The sequence below is a fragment of the Acartia tonsa genome, chromosome 13 (genome assembly GCF_053477335.1).
Source record: "Acartia tonsa isolate MP-2025a chromosome 13, ASM5347733v1, whole genome shotgun sequence".
Taxonomy (NCBI): domain Eukaryota; kingdom Metazoa; phylum Arthropoda; class Copepoda; order Calanoida; family Acartiidae; genus Acartia; species Acartia tonsa.
Window position 1 is genome coordinate 38,137,892 of NC_137272.1, and position 15,450 is coordinate 38,153,341.

Consider the following 15,450-nt stretch of genomic DNA (forward strand, 5'->3'; position numbering starts at 1 on the left):
TGCTTTCTAAATTATACCCAACTGTTACAGGAATCAATATGAGAAGTTTGAAACCGATAGGATAAAAATATACATATATGACTAAATTAACAATAATAGTTATAAACAGAAGGACGGTCATACAGACCGACTAACTGTAGAAAAGAAACATAATTTTTATAAATCATTAAAGCATAATAATGAATTTTAGACAAACACCAGCGGTACACACAGGCAAACATCTTGTTATTTTTATAAGGAGATGTAGGTTAGTTATAGTTAGTTCAAAATATTTTGATAATATAGCTTCTTTTCTTATACAGGAGGTGAGAGAATATGCTATTAGGTGAGTAATCATTTATTTATGGTATCATTAATATAGCTATTTTTTTAAAGCGAAGCTTTTCTATAAGTAGGGTCGGTCCGTACGTCCGTACGTCACAGACAGAGAGCTCTTTCCGTTAATTCAAATATGTTAGAATTGTCCTATTTAACCAAACTTTGCATGGTGATTCCTGTAGTAGTTAGTTACGATTTAGAAAGCGTAGCAATTCTTTAAAATATCCTGTATTTACATAGTTTTTCAACAAATTTACTTACAATTTTGTTTCTTCTTTTATACATTTAAATTCTGGCTATTTAGTTCTGATACTCTTCATGTATTAATGTTCGTTTGTCTTACCGTGTCAGAGCTTCGCTTTTATGGATGTTGACATCCTTGTTTTTATTATACTTTACCCTTTAGCCGCAAGGCTGCGGCTGACTGCAAAGATGCGGCTGCGGCTTCGGGTGGCAAATGATGGCGTTTGCTAAATTGACTTCATCAAAAAGCATTTGCTTTCACCTGAAGTATGTTGTTATTGACTGAACCCACCTTATTATTGAAATATATTGAAAATAGGGTTGGGGGGTAGTTTAGTGTTCGTTTAGCTAGTACTTAATGTTTGTTTAGGTTAGGTTTTATTTGGCATTAGGTAAGCCCGCAGGAATAGGGCACCGCAGTCATTTTTTAGGCAGAATTAGGCCACCCCCAGCAGTTATAGGAAGAAAACTACCCCTGTCCCCTCACCTTCATTAAAATATTTTTAAAAATTAGGTGGGGGATTATAATTGCTCAACAGGTACTTTGTATGAAAGCACCTCATATTGTATTAACAACCAAATAAATGAAGGATCATTGAGAGAAAAGTTTTTATGTGAGTAAATAATAGGTAAAAACTAATGTTAGAAATGAATTACAATTATTTGAGAACATTTTCTTCTATTGTCATTTGAGTACAAGTAGTTTATCATTTTTATTATATACCAACTAGGAGATAGACATACAAAAAGACAAATAAAAACAGATATTAAGACAGACAGACAAACAGATAGATAGAAAAACGGACAGACAGACAAACAGACTGACAATCAGACAGACAAACAGACAGGCAAAGATACAGACAAACAGTCAGACAAACATACAGACAAACAGACATACATACATAAAAGACAGATAAAAAAGACAGACAGACAGACAGAAAGAACAATAGACAAACAAACAGACAACAAACAGACAAACAAACAGACCGACAAACAGACCGACAAACAGACCGACAAACAGACAGACAAACAGACAGACAAACAGATAGACAAACAGACAGACAAACAGTCAGACAAACAGACAGACAAACAGACAGACAAACAGACAGACAAACAGACCAACAAACAGACAAACAAACAGACAGACAAACAGACAGACAGACAAACAGACAGACAAACAGACAGACAAACAGACAGACAAACAGACAGACAAACAGACAGACAGACAAACAGACAGACAAACAGACAGACAGACAAACAGACAGACAAACAGACAGACAAACAGACAGACAAACAGACAGACAAACAGACAGACAAACAGACAGACAAACAGACAGACAAACAGACAGACAAACATACAGACAAACAGACAGACTAACAGATAGACAAACAGACAGACAAACAGACAGACAAACAGACAGACAAACAGACAGACAAACAGACAGACAAACAGACAGACAAACAGACAGACAAACAGACAGACAAACAGACAGACAAACAGACAGACAAACAGACAGACAAACAGACAGACAAACAGACAGACAAACAGACAGACAAACAGACAGACAAACAGACAGACAAACAGACAGACAAACAGACAGATAAACAGACAGACAAACAGACAGACAAACAGACAGACAAACAGAAAGATATACAAACAAACAGACTGGTAAACAGATAGACATAAAAACAGACAGACTAACACAAATATAGAAAAAAAAGAAATTAATCAGACAAACAACAGACTTACTGACTTATAGAGTAAGAAAATGTAATCTTAATGGAAAATGCTTACTTGTTAATAACACAGGAATTCAAGGATAGGATAATACACACGAAATTTATGTTACCCCCAATCTGTTACATACGGAGAAGGAAATTAAAATCTGATTAAAAATGTTGGAGGAAAATGAGCAATATTTTATGGGTACCTTCCTTCCTGTGATAAGCTGAGTTGATGTGGTGAATTTTAATTTCCAAATGTGTACGCAGTTTCCGCGGTGTTTCCTTATCCTATCTCAATATTTACTACTAGCCAAAAAATCTTTAAACTTAAAAAAAAATTTAATTTTTGAAAATTAAAGTTTTGAATGTTTAAATCTTTATACGTTCAAAATTTTGAAAGTTTGGAAGTTTAAAGCTTTTTTAGCTAGTAGTAAATATTGAGATAAGATGAGGAAACACCGCGAAAACTGCGTACACATTTGGGAAATTAAAATTCAGCACATCGCTGAGTTGGTATTACTAAAATCATCAACAGGTCTTATTCAGGGATATTAAGGAAAAGACAATGGGCAATAAATTCATTTTTATCCCCGATTTCGATAAACAACATTATCCCTTGTGTTTCATATTCATATTATTCATGAAAAATTTTGTAGTCTATAATCAAATTAAGATTTTAGTATAGACCGCAAAGGTTTTTAATCCACCGAATGAGAGAATGGGGATCAATAAAATTTCTTGTCCAATGCCTCCTCGCTCCCTGAATCTTACTCTACGAACAATATTACAGAAATCAGCAGGTTAGCGGATAATCCAATAAAACTTTTATTTCTATGAGAGACTAAGCTCAAACCAAGGATTACAATGTCCATTACACCCCCCTCCCTTATTTTAATAAATTTTAACAAAAGGGGATTGTTAATTGCATGGTTGGGGCATTGCATATGTATGGACTATGCATGGTTAGGGCCCTCCGTAGTGGTTTGGCTAAAGAACACCCCCCCCCTCCCTCCCCCCTCCCGATATTTTCATTCAATTTGAAGGATATAGTTGTCCTGAAACTCGCTAGGAACTTTGAGAGAAAGCACCACAGTTTATTCTTGACCAGTTTATACCAACCACGAAATTAAAACCTATACGACGGGTTTTCAGCTGTCGTTGGTGAACAACACATAGCAGAATTGACGACCTTTACATTTGCCCCACAAATGTTATTTTATTTAGATTTATTTTGCCTGTGCGCTATACCTTATTAATTATTCTGAATATAATTAGATTTTAAAGAACTGACTTTAGTAATGCTGCGATTATAACATTGTACCTAGCTAATACTCATATATAGAAATTAATTAGTGATTAGGATGAATTTGGTCATAAAAAACGTTTTCAAAAAAGCTAATAAAACAGAGGATGTTCTAAATGGTTAACAAACTTAAACACTGTCTTATTGTACCGGACTGTCAAGAAATTATCATTTAAAGTTTTAAATGGATAGGACTATTCTAACGGATGGACGTGAGTATGACTATGTAACGACTCTAAATGAAAAATCTTTGCTTGTATTAATAAAAATAAGCTTTTTTTTGTATATTCAATATAAAAATAATATTTTTGTATGGATGAGAACCGGTTCCTATCCACCGGATTCGAATGAATACGAGAAATAATATTATTACCTATACAGCAAGTTTTGATAATCCTTATAAATCTTTTTTTATGAACAGAAGAAAAGTGTCAGCAAATCTATAAAAAAAGAAAACACCCAGGGAAATCAGGCATAGGGCCATGAAAGATTATTTGCTCTTTCCCTATTAATTGATTTCTCTCGAGTTTCTGAGATTCTATGAAAGGGGGGGGGGGGATGTTTAAATATTAAAGATTTTAGAGAACATTAGCAATCATATAAAGTAACTATGCAACTAAAAATAGGTTGCCATTAGATTAATATTATTTTCTTTCTAGAATGTATTTTCTGGAAAAATATTGATATTAACAAGAAATAAAGGATTAATGGAAAAATAAATCAAATGAAGGACAATTTTTCATAGCTTTGATTTCGTTTTTAGGACTTACTGATAAAACTTCATCCAATAAAAAAGGTGTATGATTTCTTCACCCCCCCCCCCCCCCCCCCCAAAGAAAAAAGAATATTAAAATAAATTAAATTACCCCACCCCCCACCTTCAGGATAATTGTAGAGTGTTCAGGCTTAAAGTGAAAGAAGGAACATGGTACCCTTTTTCTTTCCTCCAGTAAAAACTGTGCAAAGCGAAAAATTTCTAAATTTTGACTTCAGAAATTTTTTTTTATCTTATCTCTTTTTTGCTATATCTCTGAAGTATTTTTTCAGTATAAATGTCGTTGACAGCACTTACATTTATGAGAGGTGATGATACTAAATCTAAAAGTATAGATATACAAAAGTACACTACAAATAACTATCTGCCCCAAATGGAAGAGACTCTTTGCGTCTGTTAGCTAATTGCTTCTTGTTCTTCTTCAAGGACTCGGCTGTTTTTATATTAATACAGAATTTGGACAAGGTACCTGTCCTGAGGGGAGAATTATATATAGCTCATGCCCCATCCATTCTTTTACTTTAATGTGAAGATATTCTGTTATTGTTTTTATATAACCGTGTGTATGTCTGTATTTGTCGGAGATAAAGTCTCCAAACAAGGGTGATAACATCCATAAGTTGCAAAGCACTATCAATCATGGATGGGTATACAGACAAGAAGATTAAAAGATCATTTGGTACGATCAAGAAAAGATGTATTCGAGAAAAAAATCACGAAACTGTTCATCGCAATTCCTTTCTCACAAGTTTTTATATTTATATTTTTCCATGACTGACAGACGGTACAGGTATGTTTTTTTTGTTCAAGGAATCTTCACAAAAATATTCAGCCGTCTATCTTATATAGCAGCTAAAAATAAAACATTTTTCCCATAGTGTTATGGACTTATTGACGGGCGGACTGACAAAGTGAATTATTGAGTAGATTCGCCTGAAAAAAGTAGAAAAATTTCAATGAACTTCTAAAAAAGATCTATAGTATAGATGTTGTATATACAGATATCTACCGCCCTCCCTTTTTTATTGACCTTTTTCGTCTGATACCAAATTGTTTTCTACTACTTGGCTGTGTTAATATAACCGACACCATTGGTTGATTTTTAATTACCCAATTGAGAGTCGGCACAAGGACACTGCGATGGGGAGATACAGCTATTTAAACACTTCCATCCAGTGTTTTACTCTAATCCCTTCACCCTTATTTCTAATCTAAAGGGGGTGTACACTGCACAGTGCTCGGAAGGCTTTTCAAGTGTAAGCACTTTTTAAAAAAAAATCTTAATATTTCAGCCCATGGTATATAGTGTATCTTACCGGATGGTCGTTGCTGGCAAATTTAACTGACTTGGACCATAATAAAAGAACTTATGAGTTTTTATCTACAGGTAATCAAATACCATCAATGCTAGCCGTTATCCCATTACGTACAAACGTACACACCTTATTGTAGAAAATCTTTGTGCTTTAAAAGTACTTTGGTTAAAAAGCAAATAATTATAAATTTAAAAAAAGGAGTTTTAATTATCATAAAAGGAATTTTTATTATTTACAATTCTCAAAAGTATAATTTACTAAAACCATTTAGCATATATGTATGTAATTAAAATTATTGGAGAAATGTATTTTGTTTCATTGAGTCTTTTGGTAGTATTTCTAATTATTTGTAGACTTTTATGGCTATTAGGCTTTATATCCAGCTGTTAGAATGCTAGTCCCTAAAATAAAGTAACAGGATGTCTGTCTGTTTGTATTTACTAAAGAATGTTCCTAACTGCTCAACCGATCGAGTTTCCTTTGCAGGGTAGCTTCTCATAGGTCCCGTTAAGGTTTATAACTATTTTGGGTGAGGGTACCACCACCCTCCCAAAAGAAATCGCCCCTAGAAAAAATGACCCCCCCCCCAAAAAAAAAATCTAAATAAAGAAAAGAGTTATGGAATTCAACACCCCCTCCTCAAGTGCCACTAGAGGCCTCTAGGGGCATGGCCGCTAGTAGTCTATATAGTAAAACTCGTCATATGTCTGAATCATTCTCTCAATATAGATCCTTTATTTTGACCATAAGCTTGTTTAAATGGATATAGAATACGTGGATATTGTAAGAGATTCTCGCATACCCTAAAAGAATGTTTCTCCCAGCTGGCTAATATAATGATACCCCCCCCCCTTAATCCTCCCCCACGACTTTACCCCATCCCCTTTCCTGCCCATGGAGAAATATATTGACCAATGTCTGAGGACTATATTAGCAACCTAGGTTGGCGACAAAAATACCCTGTCACAATATTCATGTATTCTATATCCATTCTTGTTTGATTATGTCTCAATTTAGGTCAGCTGAATTGGAGTTTTCGATTTTGTACGTATCACCCTCATCCTATCTCAATATTTACTACTAGCTAAAAAAGCTTTAAACTTCCAAAAAATCAAAATTTTGAATGTATATTGTATAATGTATAAATCGCTTTGTTTTCACAAATTAACTTACTTAATTAATGTAAGCTGAAAATAGCTTTAGCAACAGTTGGGTTATCTGTTGTACAACTTCGGAAATTAGGGAACAAATGGGTAATTAATATTCAGTTGATCTTAATTTAGGTATTAAAAATGGACACGAAACAAGTTTGATATTAAACAAATCAGTGATTGAGAAATTATCCACAAATAATTCAGTTACACCACAAGAACATAAAAATCCAAGGAAATATGTGTGTTTAATATTATTATGCTTCTAGAGGCTAAGCACCTAAAGTTACTTTTAAAGAATGGAGGGAAGGTTTTTTTTTCATAGGCGTTCTAAGAGGGATTGAGGTGGTTATTTACCCTTTTCTGGGACCTATATAGGAGAGTCATATCATTATCAGCGCAGCGGTTAGCGAGATCTTTCGTTGTAGACAGGAACGTAAAAAGACTTTCTAGTAATTTCATACACATTGTTCTATAAGATTCCTTGTACAGATAAGTGGACCACTGTAACAAAGACGTCCAAGGGAGGGGGGGGGGGGGTAAATTGGTGATTACCCCTGCCAATTACCCCCCCCCCCCCAAGCAAATTTTACCCCCGGGGTAATTTTTTTTTTTTTTGGGGGGGGGGGTAATAAAATTTGTGGCGTGCTTCGCGCGCCATTTTACCCCCCCACCCCCCAAATAAAAAAGCTTGGACGCCCCTGCACTGTAACCCTTAAAATTAAAATTGGAAGAAGCTGCTTTCCCATTTTTATCCAAGTACTTTAGGTCATGTAAGGTTAGGTTTAAAAATAAGAGGGGTTGGGGAGTGGGCGTTTCATTGCTGACCTGGCGCTTTGTGGGAAAACACTCACTCGTTTGGTAAATTAAATAAATCAATCAGACCAATTCTTTGTCTTAGTTGAAAGAAAGATAAATAATTGAAAGCTTTTCTATAATTAGGTTTTGTATGTCAGCAGGTTATGTAATAAACCAATTTGAAATAATAATAATAGCCTTAAATCTTGGGACTAATATGAAGCATGTAAAGTAAAACTTTAGATCTGGAATATTTAAGATTGTGTACATATTTTATTGGAATAGTTATTTATCGCATCATAAACAGCTTTCCGCGGATATAGAATGTACAATTATAAGATTAAAACCATTGTTTTAGCCCGGAAGTGCTGGTTTTAATCTTATGATTGTACATTTTTATTTTCGTAGAAAGCTGGATATAATACAATGCTAGACATAGATCTTTCGTATGGATAAGCACCGGTTCTAATGAATACGAGAGAAAAACTGTTTTATGTTAATATATTTGATATTTATACTAACTGTTAAATGCCTCTTATAAGAGATGGGAGATCTCCCGCCCCCCATTTTAGATTTTAGTTTTAAAAAGAAACATTTTTAAAAATTTGCGTGGATCTTTATTTATTGTGGTGCCCTTCCCTAAAATAGTTAAAAACCTTCCCAGGACCTATGAGAAGCTACATTGTAAAAGATTTGTTTCATTACTTTTCTTGATTCTTTCACCTCCGATCCCCATAGTAAATTTCATAAAATTTTAGACCATTTAATTTCTTAAGACATACTATAAAAAAACATCTATCTACATTCGTACTTAATAGTATAAAATTTGTTAGAAATTTAAGTGAGGATCAACTTTTTTTTAAATTACAAAATATAATCACAAGAATGGCTGCAGTCAAAGTAGAGAAACTCGACAAAGTGGCTGAAAAAATGAGCCGTGTGACGTCAATAAATCCATCTCTTTTTATGGGGTTTCTTTTCCCACTTTTCTCTCCCTTTTATGACGTCACACGGCTCATTTTTTCAGCCACTTTGTCCAGACTCCAAAGTAAATCATTAATCAAATGATCATGAATTCTTCACAAAAATATTTATAAAATATAATATATATGTTGTTTGTTACATGACTGACGGAAGGACGGACATACAAAGCAAGTTGTATAATGGAGGCTCTATGGTACGGGGGTTTAACACAAAAAAAATCAGCGAACTTTCTTAAATAGTAGTAGAGAAAGAAAAAAAATATATGAAAAAAAGGAACTACGTGTCTTTTTAGCAATGAACACTAAAATCACTCATTACAACGAGTAATCTAATTTTAATTGTATTACGGACGGATGGACAGACAGACAGAGTGAGTTATTCAGTAGATCATTCGCTACAAAAAGTTATATCATTAGGGAAATTTGATATACTATGTTATTAAGAAAGTACTATGGTTTAATTTTCTATTAAAAATATTTTATTTATTTTGTAACTTCTTTTAAAAACGTAAAATATTTACGAAACAGATTTATATCTGCTTGATTTAAACCGGTTCTCAGCCATACTGAAAAATCATATATAGCATCGTTATAGACAGTTTTCCATGAATTTTAAAATATAGATTTTAAGATTAATACCAATTTTGTTAGCCTCGAAGAAAGCTGTCTATATTATGATGTGATAAATAACTATTTTTCAGTGTTTAATTTTTGAATATTTTGTAGGATATTGATCCAGGGATGGTTTTAGAGTATTAGGAGTGAAGGGAGGGGAAATCGCCCCCGCCCCCCCTACCCCCCTCCCCCGTGGATGACAGCAAGCAGATAAACAGACAGACAGACAGATAGACAGATAGACAGATAGACAGATAGACAGATAGACAGATAGACAGATAGACAGACAGACAGATAGACAGACAGAAAGGCGGCAGACAGCCGCACAAATGCATAAACTGAAAAGGCTTGGAATGCAGTGTCCAACAATGAATAAACTGAAAAAAATCAGAAGAATTTGAATTATGTAGAAATTTTGAAGAATAATGTAAAATTTGTTTTCAAGATATTTGATAATATTGTTTTCCGATAATTTGAAAATTTTGCATAACATTATTTAATTAAATAATGACAACATTCAAGCAAAGATCAACATATCAAACAAAGGTACAATATTAAAACAGAATTAAAATATAGAATAGCAGTGTCTTTTATTTTTAAGAATTAAACATTCTCTAAGATAACTTTGAAACGGATAAGTTTTAGGCGCTGCGCGCCATGATTCAAAGCCCTAAGTTATTTTTTGTATTTTAGATTTTTTTTGTATTTTACAATAACTCCCCCCCCCCCTAAAAAAAAATATATATATTGGTGTCATTACATTTTTCTTTAAAATTTCTGCTATGCAAATCAATGCAAAATCTGACTAAAAGCTAAAATAAAAGAAAAATGTCCAGTCCAATTTTCGTCTATTGACTTATTAGGGATATAGTCCAGAGGTGGATTCTTAAAAAACTTTTGCCCCACTAAAATCAATTTCCCCCACTAAAATCAGTGGGGGAAATAAAAATTTTAGTGGGGCAAAAGTTTTTTTTAAGAATTCACCTCAGATTTATACAGGGAAAGAGGGTAACAGTCCTCAAAGTTTGGGGACTTTAGTTAAATTTTGGTTGATTTATTATTTTGAGTGTCCAAACGTTTCAATAATTTTTAATCTTTAGAAGGGGTATTTTTGTGTATCATCATTTGGGATATAATAGTTATTTCTTTCATCGTATTATAAACAGCTTTCCGCGGATATAGAATGTACAATTATAAGATTAAAACCAGTTTAAGTTTAACTATTTAGCCCCAAGGTGCCGAAGGGGCTAAATAGTTTAGTTAGAGTCGCTTGCTTTGGGAATAATTGTTTTAGAGGCATTCTTTGCGCTGGTACCCAAATTCGAATGAATACGAGAAATAATTTTATTGGCTATTTTCTTATCACTTAACACACATACCTCACCCAACAGAAAATCAAGAAAAGAACCCGAAAATAAAGGTTCTCTAAATCAAAGGAAAGAATTTCTTAGTCTGGAGTTATCCACTGGTCATATCAGGGAAGTGCAGTCTTCATAATCTAGTAGCGTAGCTACTCTACAAGTTTTATTCAGTCTCTATTGACAACAAACATATACACATAAAAAATAACAGTCATTGTGTGTCTGTCTGTATCAAAGGATCTCGTTAATTAATCACTGAACCGATAAGGTTATCTTACAGGTAAGCTCCTCATATGTCATGGAAAGGTATATAACTACCCTACTGGAGGTACCACCAACCTCACAAGAGAAAAATTTAGAAAAAAATGATATACCAAAAATTTTTTAAAACAATTTTCTTCAAATAAAAGAAGTTAAAGTGATGGAATGGTGGTGACTTGAATCCACCTCAAGATCCCCTAGGGAACTTTATGGGCGTAACCGTTGTAAATTATCATTAAATAAGCACAAAATACAACCTTCTTGTTCTTACCATTTTGTGTAGTGTGTATATAGTTTTATCAGTAGCGAAGCTACTCTATATTGAGCTTTGTCCGTCTGCTGAGGAGCACATCTCTTGAGTGTAGAGGCAAAGCCTCAAAATAAGCAGTTAAGACTGCAACAAATTGCTTCCCGCAGTGAGCCAATCAATCCACATAAAAATGGAAAACAAGAAAGAAAAAAATCCAAGGAGGAAAGCGACGAGTTCTTGGAGTTTGGCCAATTTATGAAAGCAGGTAAAATAAAATTTTAAATATATTGAGTGTGTGTGTGTGTGTGTGTGTGTAAGGGAGGACATTAAAACAAGGATGACAACATCCATGAAAGCGAAGCACTGAAACTGTTGGACAAACGGACATTAACACTTATATAGTGTCAGAACTGAATAATCAGAATATAAATGTACAAGAGTTGAAGCAAAATTGTAAGTAAATTTGTTGAAAAACTGCTTGATACAGGATAATGTTTATGGACATACTTACATTTTTAGGACTTGATTATAGAGTTGCTTTGCTTGAAACATTATACTTTGTTGTCCCAGGAATAAACATTCCAAAAATCAGATCAAACGGATAATTAGATCACAAAATTTTTTTTTGTTAAAAAAGTAAAAAAATCAACATGTTTAAAATGGACGTACGGACATTCTTGTAATGATTATAGAGTTGCTACGCTTTCTAAATCGTACCTAACTACTAAAGAAATCACCATGCAAAGTTTGAAATGGATAGGAAAATTCTAACATTCCTAAATTTAATAAAAAAGCTATCCGTTTGTGACGGAAGGACGGACGGACATACGGACCGACCCTAATTATAGAAAAGTCATTAGGGGGGTGGTTTATATTAGCCTGCTGGGAGAAACATTAAAAAAACTTAACTGTTATGAGGGCATAAGAAATAAAATAAAGAATCATATTTGTATGTAAAAGATACCTATTCTTTTTGTTTATTCTCCATTCAAGATACACAAAGTGCGTGAATGAATATGCAAAAATAAGGAAAAAGAAGAAAAATAAGTTTTTACGCTATCTAAAATCGTTTTTTTCTGTTTTTTTTTTATGAAAATCGTTGTGACTTTCTGTCCTATTATATAAAGTGGTACAGTTTTTTTTGTTCGTTAAGGTCTCGCAACCACTGATCCATTTGAGTTCCATTTTCAGGAAGCTTTATATGGTTCTTGGGATGTAGGTAGGTTTCTGGTAAAGGGGAATCAGCTAAATAAGGGTCGAACACCCGCTACTTTGGCGTAACACGTAGTGCATCCGCTCGTTGTCTGAAAGGTTATAAGTTGGAATCTCGGCTCAACACCTCGTAATAACTAAAGACGTTGAAATTGGTTCTGTTGCTATTTTAGGTGCGCGGTTTTAATAGGTAAATAGGGGTAATTCCATGGCCCAATATCAATATCATGCACAGTTAGGATTTTCAGACAATATGGTCGTATAATTAAATTGTTGGTTGGTCATCTAATCATGCATATCATTAGTAAATGATCAGATATTTACCAAAAAAAAACCTCGTGGTTTATCCCGTCCTCATATGCTTCTATCAATCAAGGGACAAAATATAATTTTATTTTTATTTACGTTTCCTTTTATTCGTTTACATAAGAAAACTGCAAAATATGAAACTGAAACAATATCTGCTAAATATATGTATGATATGCTCTTTCAGCACGGATATTCCATAACCATCGTCATATCGTCCGTCAGTGTTGTTCTAGAATAAAATATTTATGTGGTAAATAGGTTAATCTATCTAACTGAAGGGGCACTTCATTTTAGAAGATGCATAGATAATTTATAGATAATAGAGTATCTAAAATCCTCCCCCCCAATTTTTTTTGTAGGGGATTTCCTTGGTCCTTTTACGTATTTCGCCAAAATTTTTAAAAGCGAAGCTTTTCTTTAATTAGGGTCGGTCCGTCCGTCCGTACGTCCGTCCGTCACAGAGAGTTAGCTCTTTTCGTTAATTTAAACAGGTTAGAATTGTCCTATCGATTCCAAACTTTGCATGATGATTTCTATAGTAGTTAGGTACAATTAAGAAAGCGTAGCAACTCTATAAACAATACCAGAATGTCCGTACGTCCATTTTAAACATGTCGATTTTTTACTTTTTTGACAAAAATTTTTTTGTATGTTAAAATTATCCGATTCTTCTGATTTTTTGAAAAGTGATTCCTATTACAACAAGGTACAATGTTATAAGCGAAGCATCTCTATAAACAAGTCCCAAAAATGTAAGTATGTCCTTAAACAGTAACATCTATTTATGCAGTTTTGCAACAAATTTTCTTAAAATATTGTTTGTACCGATGCATTAATATTCTGCTAATTCAGTTCTGACAAGCTACAAGCGTAATGTTTGTTTGTCCTTCCATTTCAGAGCTTCGCTTTTATGGATGTTGTCATCCTTGTTTTTTTTTATCACCTCTTGGGGCAAAGAGTGAAGATAATAATATAACAAGGATGATAACATAAATAGCGAAACAAAAATATGGTCAGAGTGATTTTAAAAGCAGATGTTAATTGATCTTAAATTAAGAATAAATTTATTGTTTTGTAATTGTTTGAATATTAATATTTTTATAGCATGACTACAAGAGTGAATTATAGAATGTCTTCCCTAAAAAAATGGGATTTAATTGTAATGTTTAAGAAAGGGGGTTTAAAATAGATCTTTTAGGGAGGCTGCCTTATAAATGACCATGTTTTAAAGAGGGGGCAAATAGAAATCAATGGGAAATTATCTCAACTTGTCCTAGGAAAATTTTATATTTTATCTTTCATATATTTACATATTGGACAACATATAACCAGGATAGAAAAGTACATAAGTAGCACGGCAATTGAAATAAATATCTTGTAAAAAAGTAACAGGATGTATAATTATATATGTCTTTGTGTGTAGCATAATATCTCGCTTTTTGCTGGGCTTTATAGCGAAGCTTCTTACAATCGTAGGCAAGGTTCATAACTATTTTGGGGAAAGGTACCTACATTATTATCAATTTATTCGCCAATGGACCCTCGCCCCCCCCCCCCCCACCAAAACTAAACATAAAATAAGATTTTGATCCCCTCACGACCTCCCTGTAAGTCTTTGTACTTCCCCTGTGATACATTCCATTAAGGGGGGGGGGGGTCTAAGAATATTTTCTAGTTTGATTAATGGTAAAATACTGTGCACACCACCTGAATTGTTTAAAATATGTTGTTTAGAGGAATTTTTAATGAAAATGCTTCATGTTTACAACAAGGATGATAAAGTTCTCTTTTCAAATGGAACACTTACAGTATAAAGAAATTTGCTATTTTTCTGAATTTTCGTGTAAATGGTCCAGAACCCATTAAAATAAAGCTTCCATGAAAATTGTAGATCAGCTACATACGAGATCTTTTTGAACGCACAAAAGCAAAGCAACCCGTAATAAAGTGTTTTAAAAGTGAAATTTAAAAAATCTGGATTTGCTCTTAGCCTCTTGTAGGGTCTTCCAAGTTTTAATGAAAATAGTGGTTTAATTAAACGAGCTTTACAAGATCTTTAAGGTCAGAAACGTACAAATCTTATTTGCTGAAAATCTTTGCTAATAAAATTCGCAAAGTATGGCAGAAAATTTACATTTTTGGCATATTTGAATATAATACAATCTTGAACATGACGGTAACGCCCCTAGCCTATCGGGGCATAATTATTGAAAAAAGGGTGCATAGCAATTAGCCTACCCCACGCCCCCCCCCCTCCAGACATATACAAAGATTTCCTGAAAAGAACAAGTAAACTTAACTTACTCAAGCAATTTCAGAGATCATTTTCCACAAACAAACAGAATCCTTTGTAAAAGCGAAGCTTTTCTATAATTAGGGTCGGTCCGTCCGTCCGTACGTCCGTCCGTCCGAGATAGATAGCTTTTATTCGTTAATTTAGGCATGTTAGAATTGTCCTATCGATTTCAAACTTTGCATGATGATTCCTGTAGTAGTTAGGTACGATTTAGAAAGCGTAGCAACTCTATAATCATTACCATAATGTCCGTACGTCCATTTTAAACATCTTGATTTTTCTAATTTTTTAACAGCTAATTTTTATGTGATCTAATTATCCGTTTGATCTGATTTTTGGTATATTGATTCCTGGGACAACAAAGAACAATATTTTAAGCGAAGCAACTCTATAATCAAATCCTAAAAATGTAAGTATGTCCATAAACTCAATAAACATTATCCTGTATCAAGAAGTTTTTCAACAAATTTACTTACAATTTTGCTTCAAATCTTATACTTTTATATTCTGATAATTCAGTTTAGACACTATACA

At 33.5% G+C, this 15,450-nt stretch overlaps 1 protein-coding gene and 1 long non-coding RNA gene across 2 annotated transcripts in view; both read left to right on the forward strand.

The window, feature by feature from the left end:
* The first annotated feature begins 206 nt into the window (after positions 1–206).
* Positions 207–7,075, forward strand: LOC145303713 (uncharacterized). Its single transcript, XR_013873795.1, has 3 exons — positions 207–325; positions 5,657–5,751; positions 6,964–7,075. It is a non-coding gene; the product is annotated as an uncharacterized LOC145303713 (long non-coding RNA).
* A 3,811-nt stretch (positions 7,076–10,886) lies between these two features.
* Positions 10,887–15,450, forward strand: part of LOC145335290 (uncharacterized) — a 31,334-nt gene continuing 26,770 nt past the window's right edge. Inside the window, exons 1-2 of the mRNA XM_080181027.1 lie at positions 10,887–10,894; positions 11,267–11,364. Of these exons, the coding sequence (XP_080037153.1) occupies positions 10,887–10,894; positions 11,267–11,364 (106 nt within the window). The remainder of the gene's footprint in view (positions 10,895–11,266; positions 11,365–15,450) is intronic.